An 18158-nucleotide genomic window follows, 5' to 3' on the forward strand; every position below is an offset into this window, starting at 1 on the left:
GCCTTGGGGTAAGGAGAGTCCATGTAGGAGTAAAAAGGGTAGTAAGCTTGTTGGCCTCTCAAGCTAGGAGCAGGAAGACTCCAACTAAGAATGCATTTCAGTACTAGTCCATCTAGCACCCATCTGGCCGAATCAGAGGTTCCCAGGCAATAGATCTGAGCTCACGTCCTAGATCACCAGGTCTTCTCTGGTACTTCTCTAAGCCATAGTCTATCAACGTTCACCCTGCCTCACTCTCATCACTGCAGGTGTCTGCTTTTCTGGAATTTCCAACAGCAATGGGGGAAAAATGGTTCCCCTATTTCATTTAGGGTCTTTATTATTAACATTACCCCACTTCGAGTGGGCTCAAAGTCTAGAGGATTAAATGTCTTGTTTATGAAACTGATTCAGTGCCCTGGGAGTCAGCTTGATTCTTTCTAGTCCTCTACTAACTGGTAATTGGCCTTGGGCAATTCACTGAACTTCTTTGGAAGTCGGTTTTCTCATTCAGAAAATGGCAAGACTGGGGCCGGTCCAGTGGTGTAGTGGTTAAATTCACATGCTCTGCTTTGGCAGACCAGGGTTTGCAGGTTCAGATCCTGGGCGTGGACCTAAGCACAGCTCATCCAGCCATGCTGTGGTGGCATCCCACATAAAAAAAGGAGGAAGATGGGCACAGATGTTAGCTCAGGGCCAATCTTCCTCACCAAAAAAAAAAAAAAGAAGAAAAGAAAAGAAAATGGGAAGGTTGAACTGGAGGAAATGTAGAGTATCTTATAGCTCTAACTTCTATTATTTGGTGACTTCCTGAACTAAATACAACTATAGTGTCCTAATTTCTTTCTATTCTTTAGCATTAAAATAGACATCCATTCTCAATTAACTGAATAATAAAATATATACACACATACATATGTACACATATGCATATAAATACTCACCACTAATTGGTTTTTTTCCTACTGATAAGAAAATACATCATGTCACCAAATGCAGTTCATGCTTCTTCTTTTTTAACCAACTAGCAATTATGGACACTCAGGAAGCTGTAGTTACACACAACCCCTAAAAGCCAAAAGACCTCTCAATGATTGGAAGCAAGATGAGACAACCTTTCAGTTTCCTTTTTAATCAAGACTAGAAGACAAAATTTTGAGTTGAAAGCAATGATGAATATACCTGACTAGAAAAGCCAACTCACTCAGGAAGCATCAGAGACCACCTTCGAATTCTTGCTCATCAATAGTTAACCAAAACACTCTATCCCTCAACCTTAGCAGCAGGCACAATGGTGCTATAAATATTTTGTTTGCAGATTTTAAAATGTAAGAGTTTACATTCCTTTATGTAGCTGAAAATGAAAGTGGAGAAGGTATTCAAAACAGTCAATATCTTCATATTCAATGCATATATATGTTCTGTTAAACATACAAGAACACTAAATACTGTGTGTGTGTGTGTGTCTATGTGTGTGTAGAGAGAACACAAATAATTGAAATAGTCTTTAAGCAATCATCAAACCCAACCTTTGTCCCCAACATATCGTGTGTTGCAGACAAGCCTACAGAAGGCCTAAATAACTAAGGATCTGAAGAAGAAAAAACTAATTACTATTATTCCTGAAGTTTTCATTTATATGATAATTGAATGTGTGCCTAGTTTCAATCCAGGGCGAAGACCAAGTCCCAAGACTTTTTATACCCTTCCATAGTAATTCAAGCACAGAAACTCTATAATACATAACTCTTTGTTACGTGAAAACTGTAAATGATTCAACTGTGTGTGAATAACCCAGTTTTGCCTTTTATCTTAGGGAAGACAAACCAGTAGTGTTTTTACAAGGACAATAATGTAACCTGCTATTCGTCTGCCGTTTTACCTTTTCTAAACAACTCTTCTGCTTCTCTGCTGCGTAAGGATCCTCCATCTCAGAAAGAGCAGCCACTTTCTATATTAGAAACTCTTGAATGGCGCACTCAAGAGGAGGCAATTTACGTGAGGAGCAGCAGTAACTTGAACCTCACTCTTTTGCAGATTAGAGACATAAATTACAGCTGAGATTTCATGTCTGTATTCTCAAGTGTCCCATGGTCTACTTTTGATACTGAATCTCAAATTTCCTAGAACTCTTGAAAGCCAACTCATTTCAGAACATGAAACTATTCTTATATTTCCCAGAATCAAATTCAAAATAAACCATTTTTTCTCAAAGGTGCACAATGCTTTCCCTACATTTTATATAGTAAAGTACTATTAAGGACAACCTGGTTGTGCCAAAGCACCCAAGAAGCAAATATTTCTGAATTCTTATAGTATTACAGAAATACCTTAATTCTCTGAAGCACAGTCAAGACCCAGAATATAAACAAACATTAACCTTCAAGAGCCAAAATACTTACAGATGCATAACACATGGACCATGCACTAAAGCTCATGCCCTTTATTCACAGAAGGACACTTCAAGGCCATTGACTCTTATTTTAAACACAGTTCTAATCAGTGTGGTTATCCACTTTCCCACAGTATGACCAGCCACTCGCAATAGCAGAACATAATTTAGAACAATGAGAAAATGAGTTAAAGTCCGGGCAGCAAGGAATACTGCTAACAGCATGCTGGTACCTGAAGTGACTGAAAATCTCTTATTTTAAAAGTAGATATTGAAAAAAAAAATAGCCACCTGGGACCATTTAATGTAGGGAGTCACAGATCTAGCATAAGAATCCCTGAGGCCTCTAAGCATTAGAAGTTGCTAAAATTTGAGAAATTTTAAAACCTGAAGTCATAAATTTCAGTCTGGAAAACTTACTCCATCAAACATATGCTGGCCCAATAGCGCTACCCAAGTAAAACTTTCTCCTTATTTTAAAAATTTGGGCAAAGTTTGACTTCACACTCATATTTCTGACCAGTGGAGCTTGACTAACATCACTACACCAACGCCTCCAGAATAATCCATCATCACTACGAGTAAATGTGTAGCCTTACAGCAATCACTGTATTTGTACTCATTTGACACTTGTGAAAAGTTATCTGATGAAATGGAATACTGGTCATAACTTTTCACTTCCTCATGCTTTGTTCTAAATTATTTCAGTTAAAAAGATAAATGCATCACTAATTCAACAATCACATTTTTTCTATTATATCTTTTGAAAAGTTGCAATGAATCTGAAAACACACACTTAATTGATTTCACCTGGGTCTAAAGGACACAACTATAACCAGCTGAAAGGGATTCTTGGTTGATTTCATAGCAGCAACTGGCTTATGTGACTGGATGCCAGATGCATTTGAACATTTGTTTGACTAAACAGAATCAATCAACTGAATGTCTGGCATTGTACAGATGCAATATTAAAGTTATTTATATATATATATATATACACACACATACTCATGACACACAAATTATAGATACAGATAATCTCCTTTGGAGAAAGATGAAAACGGTCCCCCAGATTTAAAGAATGTTTATAGCTGTATGTTATTATTGCCAGTGGAGTTGAAAACGTTACATTCTCCTAGAAAATGCCTTTCTAAGCCATCTACGTTTTCCAATAACAGTTCACCTCTCAGATATTTTGCAATTTCTTAAATAAACTGTATTTTCAATTTCAAGCTTTCTATGTCATTAAATAAAAATGTATTCTTACAAATGTATTCTTATCATAAATGCAATCTGTACACACAAGTATGGTACAATAATCAATTCTATCTTTTAAAACTTCTCAAATTGATGTCCTATCAAAGTGAATATAAGGCCACTAGATTATCATATTGAAGCTTAAAGATCAAAAACTATTATCTAGTTCTTTAACCATCTGTCAGTTCACACAATAGAAAATATACTCAGAGGTCCTCAACTAAAATCAGTTCTGATCTTCTATAACTGTACTGTTCAAATTTTTCTCCCAAGAGACATTCAATTTCTTTTGTCCAAATTCATTCATAAGCAATATTCTGACTTTTTCTAAGCAAAACAAAAGATTTATGAGAGCGATTATTCAGGCTATAGCGCATCATTACTTAATTCACAGACAACCTTGCTTCAGAGAAACCCTGCTGGCCTCTTCCACACACAGGTTATCTTACCCAGCATAGACAAGGCCATTTTGCGTTATCAGCGTTTTCTGTTCACTCATTAATAACCTCAACAGAGAATAGGAGCAATCTTAAAACTCAGGGTAAAATCTATAAACTGGGAGATGTGAAATGCAGTATTCTCTTGTGGGAAATATTCATTAGCATTGCAGGCACTGCATGATCGACATGCGCCATTGGCATCTACTCTAAGTGGGTTAGACACCCATGTGCTTTTTCCGTCTGGATGTGAAGGCTTTAAAAAGTAGTCTCAAATTACCCACATGCCAGGGTCTCCCCAAATTAACCTAACAATCCCACTAGCCAAAAACTCAAAATTTCAACCCATACCCAAAGAAGTACGTTATCAAATAGCCTTGGTCTGGTGTTGAGAGTCGTGAAGTTTTACACCACCTCCTCAGTCCTGGAGTTCAGCAAAGGAAGGGAAGAAGTTAACTTCCTTCCTCCCAGGAAGCTTGGGCACTTGAGAGCTTCACCCACACCAACCCATTTTATACAACACTCACTCACCTAGGGCAATGGTTTTCACTGGTCTGCTCATTAGAATCACCTGAGAAACTCTTTTTGCAACGTGCCCAGTACCAGAACAATTCAACTTGCATCTGAGTGTGAGCCTCAGGCACTGGTAGTTTTTCAAAGCTACCACAGTGATTTTAATCTGAAGCCAGCTTAAAAAACACTGCTCTAAAGCAGTGGTTTTGAATCAGGGGCAATTTTGCCCACTCCCTACCCGCTGGGAGCATTTGGCAACGTCTGGAGACATTTTTGTTACAACCAGGGGTTGTTCACGGGTAGAGCCCAGAATGCTACTAACCCTCCTAAAATGCACAAGACGACTCCTCACAACAAAGAATTATCTGGTCCCCAATGTGAATAGTGCTGCTGTTGAGAAACCCTGCTCTAGAGAAAGCTGTTGGGAGAAAAAGCCTGCTCTTTCTATCTCTGACAAAAGAAGAAAAACAACAAGAGGCAGTTTTCAGGAGGAAGACTTACAACCCTGACACTCCACCCAGCAAGATCAAATGCAGTTCTAAATGGACCTTGTCTAGCCCAAGTGAATAATTCCCTCATGTTTGCTCACTGGCTAGGATGATGTTAAAGGAGGGCAAGAAGCTACTGTTCACTGCAACATGCTCTAAGACGGCAAAGAAAATCGGACCCGCCAAGATAATTACGAAAATGTTTTTTAGAACAAGGAAGATAATAAAGAGTAACGTTTTTTCTTCTATTTGTTCTTTCTCAGTTGCTAGTAATCAGCAATACGTGCCTCTAGAATTAAAATAAAACTTTGTGATACTTTTTCATTTGGATTTATAATGTCCATTGGGTAGACTACTTCTAAGGGCCTCTGATCATCGGAAGCATCTTTGTCTGGAAGGTCAACAACAAACAGAGCTATTGCTAGAAGAACCTGAGTCATCCACGACATCCATGACCTGGCCTAAAAAGTTATCTGTTAAAAAGCAAAGATCTGCCAGCTGGTATCTGGAAGCAAAACCTCTTGGTTTCATTGTGGAAGGGAACACTTTCACCAAGGAAAATTCAACCCAATCTGGGATTTCAATGAAATCAGGTAAGTGAATCCTCCATTCTCAATAGTTGAGGCTATCAGTTGGTGTACATTTATAGCTAGAAGTGGCTATTCAATTACTTAATTTACAAATCTGGAAAACAGCAAGTAACTTGAATGACTAGACAAACGTCTTCATGTTTAGATGTGATTAAGTGTTGAATCCACTTCCTCTTTGCAAATGTTACTCTCTACGAACTGAAAAGAAATAGTTGAATAACTTCTAAAGAAGTAAGTACATTTATGAGCATTTTGCTCAATTTATAAGGTTTTTTTCTGTTTGTTTTGTCTTTGCTTTTGTTGTTTTTTAAGCAGCTACTAATTTAAAAATGGTTATACAGGCTTAGACATTTTTGAAAGAGGCAAAATACCTAAAACACATCTTCGTGTTACAGTTGGAAATAAGCCAACTGTTTTAACCAAAAGAAACTCTCGAACATCAAGTTCATCAACTACTTCATTCAGACTGTGTAATTGAAAGCACAAGAAAATTTAAACATGCCCAAGGCACAGTAAAAAAAGATTACTAAACAGTAATCTTTTTCACTGATGTTCCCTCAGTGTGTGTGTGTGTGCGCGCGTGTTTGGAGGGAATGCATATCCTTACAAGTAGGACAATATCCCGCCAATATAGATTTCATCTCCATTGCATGCTACCATCACGCAGACACACTTCCCACTTGCCTTCACCTGCTTTTAGTTCATATACAAACATGCAAGTGCTCATCCAAAACACTCATATCTCACACCAACTCCAAACAGAAGGACTCTGTAAATGACTCAGCAAATCTGCAATTTTGGATTTACCTCCCTACTGGTTCTTATCAGTTTATAAGCGAATGATTCAACCAAAGTGTGTGGGGATTTAAAAATATGAAAAATCATGTCTTACCATCCATATCAAAAATTAATTTGTAACTGCAAGATAACTACAAGCTACCAATGCCCAAGTTTATAGGCTGATGATCCATAAACATCTCATTGTGCCATTTCATTTTCCAATTAATTAATGAAATAAAAACACAATGCAAATGTACTATAAATACACTTTGGTGAGATATCACCAGTCAGAAGATGTGCCACTTAAAAGAATGAGAAAACTTGAAGTAAACACAAGAATTAAACTACAGTGTCATTCTAAATAATGCATCTATGTTATATCAAATTTTTAACCAAGTAAAATTTTTGTATTTTAAAAAACATTTGCCTGACCCACTAAATTTATCTGACTCCAGGCAACAATAAGCAATGACGTAATAGCATCCTTATCTAGAAATATATCTTACTTTATGCAAGGTATTGCTTAAAAGTCACATCTAAAATCTTTTCTTGTAAGTTAAATCACGCATTAAGTAAACTAGATGAGTTCTTTACTTAAAAGAGCCCTTTTGGAAAGAGAAAAATTGTTTTGTAAGTGAACCACCTGCCCCTAAGTAATTTTTTTTTTTTTGGTTCAAGATACAGTTTCCTTAAAATAGTGTGTACATTTACTTCTCATGCTCATTAAAAAGGAATAAAGAAATGGAAAAGTCATTAACTTTACCTCCCCAGTAACCCATTACCCCCTGAAAACAAGTTTCATGGCCAATAACCCATCTCATGATAATAACACAACCAAAATATCTTTTTAAATGACTTTCATATCTTGTGAGAACTGCAGGGCCAAGGCTGCCCATAGCAATCAAGGCAACATCTCTGCCTTTCCTAGAAAGGGTGAGTGAAGGTTCAATCAAGTTGGTAAAAGCCCCAGTCAGCCAGGAAGCCTCAACACAACAGATGAATTGTCTTCTCCTGGCCTCCACCTTCCAACACAACCAACCAAGAAAGCATCATCCCATCTTTCCCACCTTTTCCAGTGCCATTTGCGCTTAAAAGAACATTGGATGCATTGGAAGCGAACCTTCAGGAGTCAATTTTCAGCACTACGAGAAAAGGATTAGGAAGAAATGGAATCCAACAGGTAAATCCCTAAGCACAATATTGAAAATTTACCCCTTTGTGTCACTGCTGAAATTGGCAGCCTCCACCACTGCTTACCGCTGACTGCACATAGACTCCGGAGCAGCTTTCAAATAAAGCAAAAAACTCAGATATTTTGAATTTAAAAAACCCCACAGTTTATAAAACCAATCGTTTTAGTTCTAACTCAACCATAGGTACCATAAAAGGATTATGAGGGTTTTTGGCTTTTTTCTAAGAAATGATTTTTTTTCTCTCCAATTCAAAGTGGTTTCAGAACCAAGATGCAGAAAATTAAACCTTCTCCAAAAGGTTTAGAAGCTGGGGTTTAGTGCTGCCTCAGCAAATGCAGCGGATGTTACGCTTTGGAAACCAAAGGAGCGTCCAAACACATCTGTACATTTTAAAGAGGAACATTTAAAGAACAGGAAAGATGTCTCATAATGTAAAAGAGCTTGCTATTCAGAATGTTTAAGGAGTTTGGTGAGAGAGTTGGGTGTGGGTTTTGAGTGAGTAGGGAAGGGAATCATTTGATGCATTTTAGATGCAAAGGAGAGTCACAGATTCATGCTAATGGAAAAAATCCTCAAGGTAAAGTAAGGCATAATTATAGGCATTCAGGCAACCCAGTATCAAGCCTGTTTAGAGACACCATATTTTTTTTAATGTTGTTCTTGTTTTTCATAATAAATATTCATTTCTTCCTGCATATGGTAAGCTGAATTCAAAAATCTTTTGGTCACCAGTTCCACAAGTTAGCCCCAGTAGAAATTGCACACAACTAGGAAAACGCTCAAGTTCAAGATGGAAAAATTTTAGAAATGGTCCCATTTTTATCTTCAATACCCACAAATCTCACCCTAACTACTCAGCGTCCCAGGGAATTATTGTTCCTTTCCCTTCCCTAAGCCCTCATTCCTAATCTTCTCCAGGCTCACTTGACTGATAACTGTACAAACTAAAACAAATCAAGGGGAAGAAACACGTCATGATTGGGAGGCAAATGTTTGCTCCTGCCCAGCCCACCCCCAGCCAGCCACTGCTCTTTCTAAACCGGAAAGCCCTTCATCATTCAGAACTATCTGAGCTGCCCCAGACAAAGCAGTTCCCCAGCACGTACTGACCCACCATTCATGCCACTGTAGACATTCCGGTGATGGGGTGACAGTTCCTCTTGCGCCTGCCTTCGCAGGGTACCCTCCCGGCTGCCGCCGCCGCTGCCTCCGCCTCCTCCGCCCACGTGTTTGTGATCAGGGCTCCCCCCATAATGCTGTTTGAGGTGCTCAGGGCTGGTGCCCCTGGGTCTGGGTAGATGCTCCAGGCTCCCACTGAGGGCGTGTTTCTGAAGATGCTCGGGGCTCCCTCCACTGTGCCTGGTGTGTTCAGGGCTGCCCCCGGGCCTGTGCTTCTGGAAGTGTTCCGAGCTCCCACTCAGCACGTGCTTGGGCAGCGTTTCAGGGCTGCTCCCTGGGTGCGCGTGCCTTTGCTGTTCAGGGCTGCCCTTGCCCAGAGGTTTGTGGTGCTCAGGGCTGGGTCCTTTGAGTGCTTTTGGGTGATCCGGGGTTCCAGAGGCCCTGGGTTTCTGCAGATGCTCAGGGCTGGTGCTCCTGTGCTTGGAGTGCTCCGGGCTGCCCTCGCCCCGGGGCTTCTGGAGGTGCTCGGGGCTGCCACTGCTCGCCAGGTGCTTGTGGTGGTCGGGGCTGTCGGTGCTGCCCGTGCTGGAGGTGCTGCTGCCGTCGCCCACATCCCGTACATAGGGTGCCGTGTTGGCGGTGAGCTGGCACAGGCTGGCCTGGCTGTCAATGGAGCAGCGGCTGCCCGCGCAGCCGGTGCCCTTCTCCTCATCCAGCAGCACGCAGAGCTCCTTGAGCTCCATGTTCTCCTTCACCACCTCCTCCTGCTTCACCTCCAGCTCCTTCAGCTTCTGCAGGTATAAGGCCACTTCCTTGTGCATCACCCCAGCCGTGTAGCGGCCCAGTCTCTGCCACTCCCGGGACACCCTCTTTCCTTTCTGCCGGTCATCATCCAGGAAACAGCAGAGGTCCCTCAGTTCCTGGTTGTCCTCCTGGAGTTTCTGGTTGATGTCCTGAAAAAAGAGAGACACAACCATTCAAGGGAGGTACACATATGAGGTGTCACCAGGCTCAGACTTGCTGGGAGTGAGAGAGCCTGGAATTGGTGAATTCTCTGTGATGTTAGGGGAGGAGGTGAGAGGAAGCTGAAGGTTTGTAGCTATCCATAAAAATAAAAATAATAGGTCTTGGTTGTGCTCCCTGCCCAATGCTTTACCTGTATTATCTCATCTAATTTTCACCAAAACACTTAGCAGATAATGATTATTATGGTTCTTTTACAGAAGGGGAAACTGGACCTCGAAAAGCTTCACTTGTCCTAGGTCATCCAGTCAGTCTTGAGGGAGCAGCTGGTCAATTAACAGGAAATCAGTAAAAACAAGGCTCCCCGCCCCACCTTCAGGGAAGAAAGATGGCTGCTCGTGAAATGCTCAAGAGCTCTCAGGCTACAGCCCTTTCATCAGAGCAAACAGCACTGCTTGGGTTTCCGGCACATGAGGTGGGATGAGCAGCCCCAATCCCCACACAGGGAACAGCACAATTGCCCTCTAGTGGCATTTCAGTCCTGCACATCCGGCCCCCGCGTGCCATACCTGCTGCCCATCTCCCGGGCATCTCACTTGTAACACAAGCAACGCTGAGCTCTTGTGTGATATTCCAACTCCCCTCCCCAAATTGCACCTTTCAGCAAATGCCACCTCCACCCACCCTGTTGCTCTTTATAAGAATCTGTGGGTATGCCTGGCATCTCCTTCTCCCTCACCTTCCACTTCCCAGCAAAACAAGTCTTCTGAACTTCCCTCCGAAATTTATCTCAACTCATTATTGCCATGCTTAAAACCCTTAATCGAGTCTCGCTGCCCTTAGGATAAAGTGCAAAATCCTTCAAGTCTCACAAGGCCCCCAACCCTCTGACCCAGTCTACTTCTCCAGCATGAACGGTGACTCATTCGTTCATTCACAAATATGTAGTAAGCATCTATTATGTGCCAGGTAGCAGTCCAGACGCTAGGGATATATCAGTGGACACAGAAAAGACCTTGACATCCTATGGCTTTCATTCTGGTGGAAAAGACTGGCAAAAAGCAAGTATAGAACATAATGTCATGTAGTGAAAAGTGCTGAGAAGGAAATTAAAGCAGGTTCAAGAATACTATTTTTTAGAAGAAGGCACCGCTGCAGAGAAGGAAAACATCTGAGCAAAGACCTGGGTGAAATGAGGGAGCAAACATTTGAGGGAAGATGACGCCAGGCAGAGAGAAGGGAAGCATAAAAGCCTGAGACCAATGTGGCTCAAGTTACCGCGAAGCCAGAGTGCCTACAGCACAGCGAGCAAGGAGGGCAGAGCCGGGAAAGGAGGGCTGCGAGGTGTCGGAGGCTAGGGAATGCCGGCCTTGTCAGCCACGGGAAGGACTTTGGATTGTTGGTGAGCTGAGGAGAGAGGAGTGACATGATATGGTTCATTTTCTAAAGAATCACCATAGTTCTGTGGGGAAAACAGACTGGCTGTGGAGGCTGGGAGGGTGGACAGCAGAGAGGGAGACAGGATAAGGTGGAAGCTGGGAGACCAGCTAGGAGGCTGCTAGGCTAGTCCAGGCAGAGGGAGATGATGGTGGCTTGGACACATGCTGGCAGTGGAGAAGGTGACAACATCCCCTCCCCATCACACACTGAGCCCTACCAACAGTGGCCTTGTTTCAGGGCCCAAGGGACAAGCCCTCCCCCCTTTCACTTGGAATGCTCTCACCAGCCTTCCATACAACCTTCAGGTCTCATGAGCTTTATGTCACTTCCCCATAGAAGCAGTCCCTGACCACTACCCACACTCGAAAGGAGGTCACCTTCTATGCTCTACCATTACGCCTTAGACTTCCCCTCAGTGCACGTATTACAAGCTGTAATCACCTACGGTTGACTGTGGCTGTTAGTCACGTCTGCATCCTCACGAGACTAGGGTCATGAGAATGGAGACGCCGTCTACTCTGTTCGCTTCTGTGTATCCAGAACACAGTACCCCCCACTATCGATACCTGAAACCAAGGAATTTTAAAAATTAATTGTGAAATCCCCATGTATTCTCCATTCACACATATGGTAAAGGGACCAACTGTTTCTTGAAGCACCATGGTTTGCTGGCGGTGAAACAGGGGCAGCTACCTAAGATTCCCCCTGCTCTACAAAGCCTGAAAACCTCTCGTCTTGTGACTCTGTCATCCAACCCAGAACTAGAGGTACTCGGAGAGGGGACTTAATTCTCTCAAACTCAGACTGATTCCAGCACTGCCCCTGATACTGACTAGAAAAAACTCAAAAACCTCTGCCCTCCATGCCCTGTACCTCCTGACAGTCATGAGGCCTAAGATGGGAGAGATTTCAAGGCCTGAGGAAGAGGAGGATCTGTGCAGCTTGGTTTGCAATTCTAACTCCTGGCATCACCAACAACTCTATTTCCTTGTCTCTAAGGCCACCTCTTCCTTTTGCTTCTCTTTGCCACTTTCTGATCCCAGGCCTGGCCATTTCCAAAAGCCTCCCGCCTGGGCCCCCAGCCTTGCTCTGCCCCATCCTCACCTTCTCTCGCCCACTCCAATCCAGGCCCTCTTTGGCCAGACGGATCTTCAAAACACTCCTTGCATGTTATGTCTCTCCTGCATATCAACCCCTGTCACCTCGCCTTTGCCAGAGAAAATGAGTAAAACCTTTGGCCAGGCCTGAAAGGCTTTCTCCTGCCTTTCCACCTTTAGCTCCCTCTATCTCAGCTAATTATGAACCCTGGTTATGCCTAGCTTTCCAACTAGAAAATACTATCTTCTCCCCTATATGAACTTACCTAAGAGGAAAGATTCCTGAGAAGACTCCCCCAGCACTAGAACAGCACTGGCCCGCAGCAGTGCCAAGCATGAATGAATGAATCAATGAATCAATGAATGAAGTAACCTTCCCACTCACTGCCTCATGCCTGTAAGACACATTAGCTGGAGCACTCACTCGGCATTACTTTTTTTTGTTTTCTAATGTAGATATCTTAGCTTCTGGAGGACAGAGTCCACTCTAATGTCTTTCTATGCTTATGTGACACACCTGGCATGGTGCCTTGCATACAGTGAGCACTTAATATGTGTTTATGGACTGACCAACCCTTTAAAGCCCTAGGCCTGCGGCCACAAGAGGATACAGCTCTAGCTGCTGAGAAAGAACTTCTTATTGTTTTCAGCAAGCCCCTGCTATGTTGGAGTCTACAGTAAAAAGGGAATAAATTATCCCTTGACACTGATGCTTTAGGAGAAATCAGAAGCTGTGGCTATTCTGAGAAAATAATACTAATCATAGTTAATCTTTCAAAACTTCAAACATTATTCCACATTTAGTTTAATCCTGGCATTTCATAGAAAGTTCAAGTCATGTTCTTCTTCATTTAACTGAATTTCCATCTGAAAATACTTCCCTACAACTATTCCTGATTTCTCCAGAACTGAGAAGTAAACAGGACTTGTGCTACCGCAGGCTTCAAGGAGTTAATGCCCTTTCCAAATGGAGTGAAACATTACTTCTCAGATTCCTATTGGGGTAGAAGGGGGCGGGTATTGGTCTTGGTCCTTTCAGTTTTCCTTACTACAGTTCCTTCTTCCTAATATTAGTTTACTTGGGAATATTATTTACTCCAATTCTGAGCTATTTCCTTTGCCTTCTGGTGAACAGCTAAGCAGCCAGCTTGATAATAACCTCGTGAGGCAGCTTCTTCAAATCTGCCACCCTGAGACTTGGGCTTTCTTTATCAAAACCCTACGTGTCCTTTTAACATTGCCACAGGCCACCAGATGTAATCCATCCATCTAAAGTGGACTTTTAAAAGATTAAACCCACCTCATAGCATACCACCCAAAATTGCATTCATAAGACTCTCACGTACTGTATCTGTGGTTAAAGAAGAATTGTTTAAATTTATTTTTCATCATTGCAGGGCTGGGAATTGGTGTGTTGGGGAGCAAGGAGGAAAATTAATATGCTGCAGATAAATGTACAGTGACTCAGTTCCCCCAAATCCACCCCTAGCCCCACAAAATTCCTGGTCAGAGCAGGCTGAGTGTTGGCACATGCTCAGCAGTGAACAGATATGGTTCTCTGGAATCCAGTTCCTTACAACATCAGAACTCTAACTGGAATCTCCTTTCTCCACTCCTTTCAGGACCACAAATTCTGACCAGAGAATGTCAACCAGCCAAAAGAAGAGTCAGCCTATTCCAAACATTTTATATCTGTGTGACCTTGAGAAAGCTATTTGACCTCACTGGGGTCTCTTTATCTATGTATCATTTAATTCTTATCAAATCTCATATGGAATTAATATCCCCATTTAGCAGACGAGAAAACTGAGGCTCAAAAAGGTTAACAGTTTGCCCAAGCTACCCAACTGCCAGACTCCAAATCCTTTGTCTTTCCACTGCCCCACACTGCACTACCTCCTAAATGTTTAAACACAAACAAGGCAGCCAGTGCTTGGAGTCACAGGCCCCTCAAAGGAAAAGAACTGATGCTCCCATCTCCCCACATCTACAGCTGCAGTACCACCTAGTAGCCTTGAAAATACTTAGATGCCATTTCAGAGGCAGCTCATAGAAAGGGGCATAAAAAAGAAAAGTGTTAAGGCCTTAATTTACAGTCCTCAATTGAGGCCAAAAAAAAAAAAAAAAAAAAATCCCTTCCTCCAGTTAAGCCAAAATAAATAAACGTAGCTATCATTTATTCAGTCTTCCACATTTATGGATCACTATGGTGTCCAGGGAAGCTCCAACTGAGATAAAGAAGAGAAGGGAGAAGGCTGGCCTCAGCAGCGCTTCACCACAGCCCCCTCATGGGTCAGCCAGGGGCCTTGGAGGTACCAGTTTGCAGCTGCCTCAGGATGATGGGAAGCTGCCCCGGGACGATGGGAAGGAGAAGTAGAGGCTGCCTCAAAAAGTAACCAGCCCAGAGCCAGCCCCGATGGCCTAGTGGTTAAAGTTTGGCATGCCCCACTTCAGCAGCCTGGTTTGGTCCCTGGGTGTGGAACCATACCACTCATCTATCAGTAGCCATGGTCTGGCAGTGGCTCACATAGAACTAGAAGGACTTAAAACTAGAATGTATAACTATGTACCGGGGCTTTGGGGAGGGGGGAAAAAAGTAACCAGTCCCCATTATTTCTGAACTTGATAAGGAGATGGACTGGAAAGTCTTTTGATGCCAGGTCATGAATCTAGACCACAAGGAGACTCTCCTACTTGGAGTGTAAGCACCCTTAACTGGCCTAATAGACATTTCTCTAAATGAGGCTACCAGAAGGAAGACCAGCCCCCACCTCCAACACATAGGCCCCACACACACACAGGCAATCCACACCACCTAAAAGAACTTAAGTATTTCTGAGCTTTGATGTCAATGCTCCATACTATTAAAATCTCTAGGAAATTAATTAATTAAAAACTCTTTCAAGTCACATTATAGTTCAAACCATGGAAGATTAAATTGGAGGGTTACAAACTATACTTTAGTCCAGGTCTGCCTAAGAAACCCAGATCCCGGAGATGCACAGCTATACATTTACCCGTCCTCTCCTGATGACAATAACTACCATTTTTTGCAGCCAAGTCCAGTGTTAAACCTTGCCCTACATTATCATAACTTACTGTCACAGCCCCCTAGAAGATGGTTATTATCATCTGAATTTTATTGATGAGTAAAACGAGGCTCTGAGAAATTAATTATCCAAGCTCATCCTCCTGGCAAATGAAGACTCTAGATGCAAAACCACCTCTGAGATGATCTTCTCACTACACCAGCCTGCCTCTAATCCCCCAAGAGTCTGGCACCTAATAAATACTCTGTTAGTAATGAATTAAACCAAAGGAGAGAGTAAGCCTTGGGATTTTTCTGACGGTGGGATCTTCCTAACTGCACCCACCCTAGGGACTATATGACAATCAGCAGGGGCCTCAGGGGAGGGCCGTCTCCACCTGGACTGGGCCCAGCACCCAGGTGAGCATCTGGGGTTCTGCCCCTCCCACTCCTCTTTGCCCCAGAATCCCAGAGCTGGAGCGCTGAGGCAATTAAGAAAGTGTCTACCGCCTGAGAAGTGGGGTAGGAGTGGGAACGGGACAAGAACAGCATGTGCCTGCGGGAATTTGCTCCCTGAGGTCCCTGCAATGATTACGTTTGTGTCTGGCTTCCTCTAAACAAAGCAGAACAATGAGAGGAAGGAATACCAGGAGGCACCAGGGCAAGCGGTGAGAAGTTTGCGGTGCACGTCGGCAGGGCGGTTCCCGGCCACCGGGCTGCTGCAGCCCGCGGGGCAGACACACTCAGAGCTCTCCAAGGAGACAAGAAAGTTGATGGGGTGAGGGGGGGTTTGTTGTTTTTCTTTTCTTTTTCCTAATCGCAAAGAGGGAGGGCTGGCTCAAACAGAAAGCATCACTGGCTGACACTTGGGGTACCCTTTCAAAACCCTGCCTCTCCCATACTGAGTCCCTCTGCCCCCTCCCATGCTAGGTGAAATTAAAATCAAACTGGGGGTGAATGGGAGAATCAGGCAACCCAGATGACGCCATCCGAACTCGGGGAAAAGGAAAGCACAGGAGCAGGTAGAAAACGTGAAGGCAGAGCTTAAACTCCTCTGCACTGAGTGACACACGCCAGCTCCAGGGTGGCGCCCCGCCAACCCCTCTCCCCAGCATTGGCGCCCTTTCCTCACCCTCTGCCCGTCGGAGAAGACGCAGCGCCAGAGCAGCCGTACCCCTGACCCCCTCAAGGGCAAAGCTGCCTTGGACTCGCTCCCTCGCTCGCCTTTTCCCCTGCCTGGCTGTAACGGGCTCCCCAGAAAATTAAACATTCCGCGTGCCCATCACCTCTCTCCCTACCTTTCAGCATCCTCGGCGCCCGCTCATCAGGCCACAGAGGACCCCGAGTGAGAGCTCGACGCTGGCGCGCCCAGTATGGGGAAAAAGAGGGGACCAAACGCCTCCAAAGTTTAGAAAAGTTTCTAAAGGGCTGGGGATGGGGAACAGGAGGTGCTGACCAGGAGAACGAGGAGGATCACCTGTTGACGGTGGGAAGGAAAGTTTGCCTGGCCCCACCTCCCCAGGGCGCCCCGCTCCCCGCCCCACCTGGCCCCGCGCTCACCTTGAGCCCGCGGATCTCGCCCAGGTGCAGCTGCAGGCGGCGGTTCACCTCGCGGATGAGGTTGCTGTGGTCCAGCATCGCGCTCACCTTCTCGGCCTCGGCGCGCCGCAGACTGCGGATCAGCTCCTCCTTGCTCCACTGCAGCAGCTCCTCGTCCGACACTTTGGACAGGTCCTCCACGGCGGCGGCCGCGGACGGGCTGGCAGAGGCTGAGGGACAACTTTCCGCCGCCGCCGCTGCGCCTCCAGCCGCCTTCGACATGGTATCCGCGCGGTGGCAGGTGCGAGTGGGTGGAAGAGGCAAAGCGCCTCCCGAAGGCGCGGGCGCGGCGGGGCCGCCTCCGCCCACACCCCTGTGCGCTCCGGCGAGTCAGCTGCACCGCCCGGGGGCCGCTGGGTCGGGGCGGCAGGGGTCGCGCTGGGCGGCCATCCTACCTCGCCATCCCTGCGCGCGCGCCCGCGCAACCCCAGGGCCGGGCAGCCACCCGCGCGCTGCTGCCGAGGCGCGTCCCAACTCGGCGCAAGTCCATGGTGAGGGGCGCCGGGGATCGGGCGCTGCGGCGGGAGAACCTCGGGGCCCAGCGGGGGCGCCGAGGGGGCCGCACCCCGGTTCCCCTGCCCTCTCCTCTGCCCTAATTCGAGACTGTCGCCCCACACACGCACACACGCACTCACACACACGCGCGCACACTTTCCTTCCCCCGGCCCAGCTGCAGCCCCCGGCTTCTCTCCTCTCCGAGCCGCGCTAGGGCGCGCCGGCTCCGCGGCGCCTCGGAGGCTACTCTAGCTGCTGCCCGAGGGCTCGGCGCGGCCGGTCGGCTGCGCTCCTCCCGCCGCCTTCGCTGCGCCTGCCACCGCTCCTAGGCTGCTAGGGGAAGCCTTGGATTGCAGAGCCGAGCCGAGGGGTGGAGGGTGGGGAGGTAAAAGCTGGACCGGCAGGAGGAGGAGCCTGGAACCGGAGCCGGCCGCAGCCGGCTGCACCTTCCGCACGGGCCGGACGCCGCTGCCGCTCGACCGCCTCCCGGGCTCCCGAGGCGCGCTCCCCGCTATCCCGCCGGGGAAGGCCGGGGGCGCGGCTCCTTCAGTGCCGGGGCGCGGGTGGGGCGGGAGGGGGAGAAGTGTGAGAAGCTGTGGCCGCCTGAGCTTTAGGAGGCTCGCGTGCGCCACCGTGTGGCGGAAGAAGCTCCGTCCTTCGCCCGGTGCACGCCAGGCTCGTCGCCAGGCAGGGGCAACAGCTGCCCACCCCAATGAGAGATGCTTGGTATTTGGAGAGATTGGGGTTCAGGAAAGATGGGTAGGAGGACGCGAGGGGCAACCGTCTGT

General features: G+C 45.8%; 1 protein-coding gene across 10 annotated transcripts in view; it reads right to left on the reverse strand.

Moving 5' to 3' along the window:
• Positions 1-17871, reverse strand: part of CCDC85A (coiled-coil domain containing 85A) — a 191584-nt gene extending 173713 nt beyond the window's left edge. For 9 of the 10 annotated variants that reach the window (XR_015553646.1, XM_087436731.1, XM_004435665.3 and 6 more), the window contains exons 1-2: positions 16837-17871; positions 8744-9701 (exon numbers count right to left, since the gene is read on the reverse strand). Coding sequence is in view for 9 of the 10 variants with exons in the window: in XM_087436731.1 (XP_087292857.1) it covers positions 8744-9701; positions 16837-17097 (1219 nt within the window). In the remaining variant the exon portion in view is untranslated. The remainder of the gene's footprint in view (positions 1-8743; positions 9702-16836) is intronic. The other variant, XM_087436727.1, reaches the window with a different exon arrangement.
• Between the last annotated feature and the right edge of the window lie 287 nt (positions 17872-18158).

Source organism: Ceratotherium simum, chromosome 11 (genome assembly GCF_057802395.1).
Source record: "Ceratotherium simum simum isolate JZ-2026a chromosome 11, ASM5780239v1, whole genome shotgun sequence".
NCBI lineage: Eukaryota > Metazoa > Chordata > Mammalia > Perissodactyla > Rhinocerotidae > Ceratotherium > Ceratotherium simum.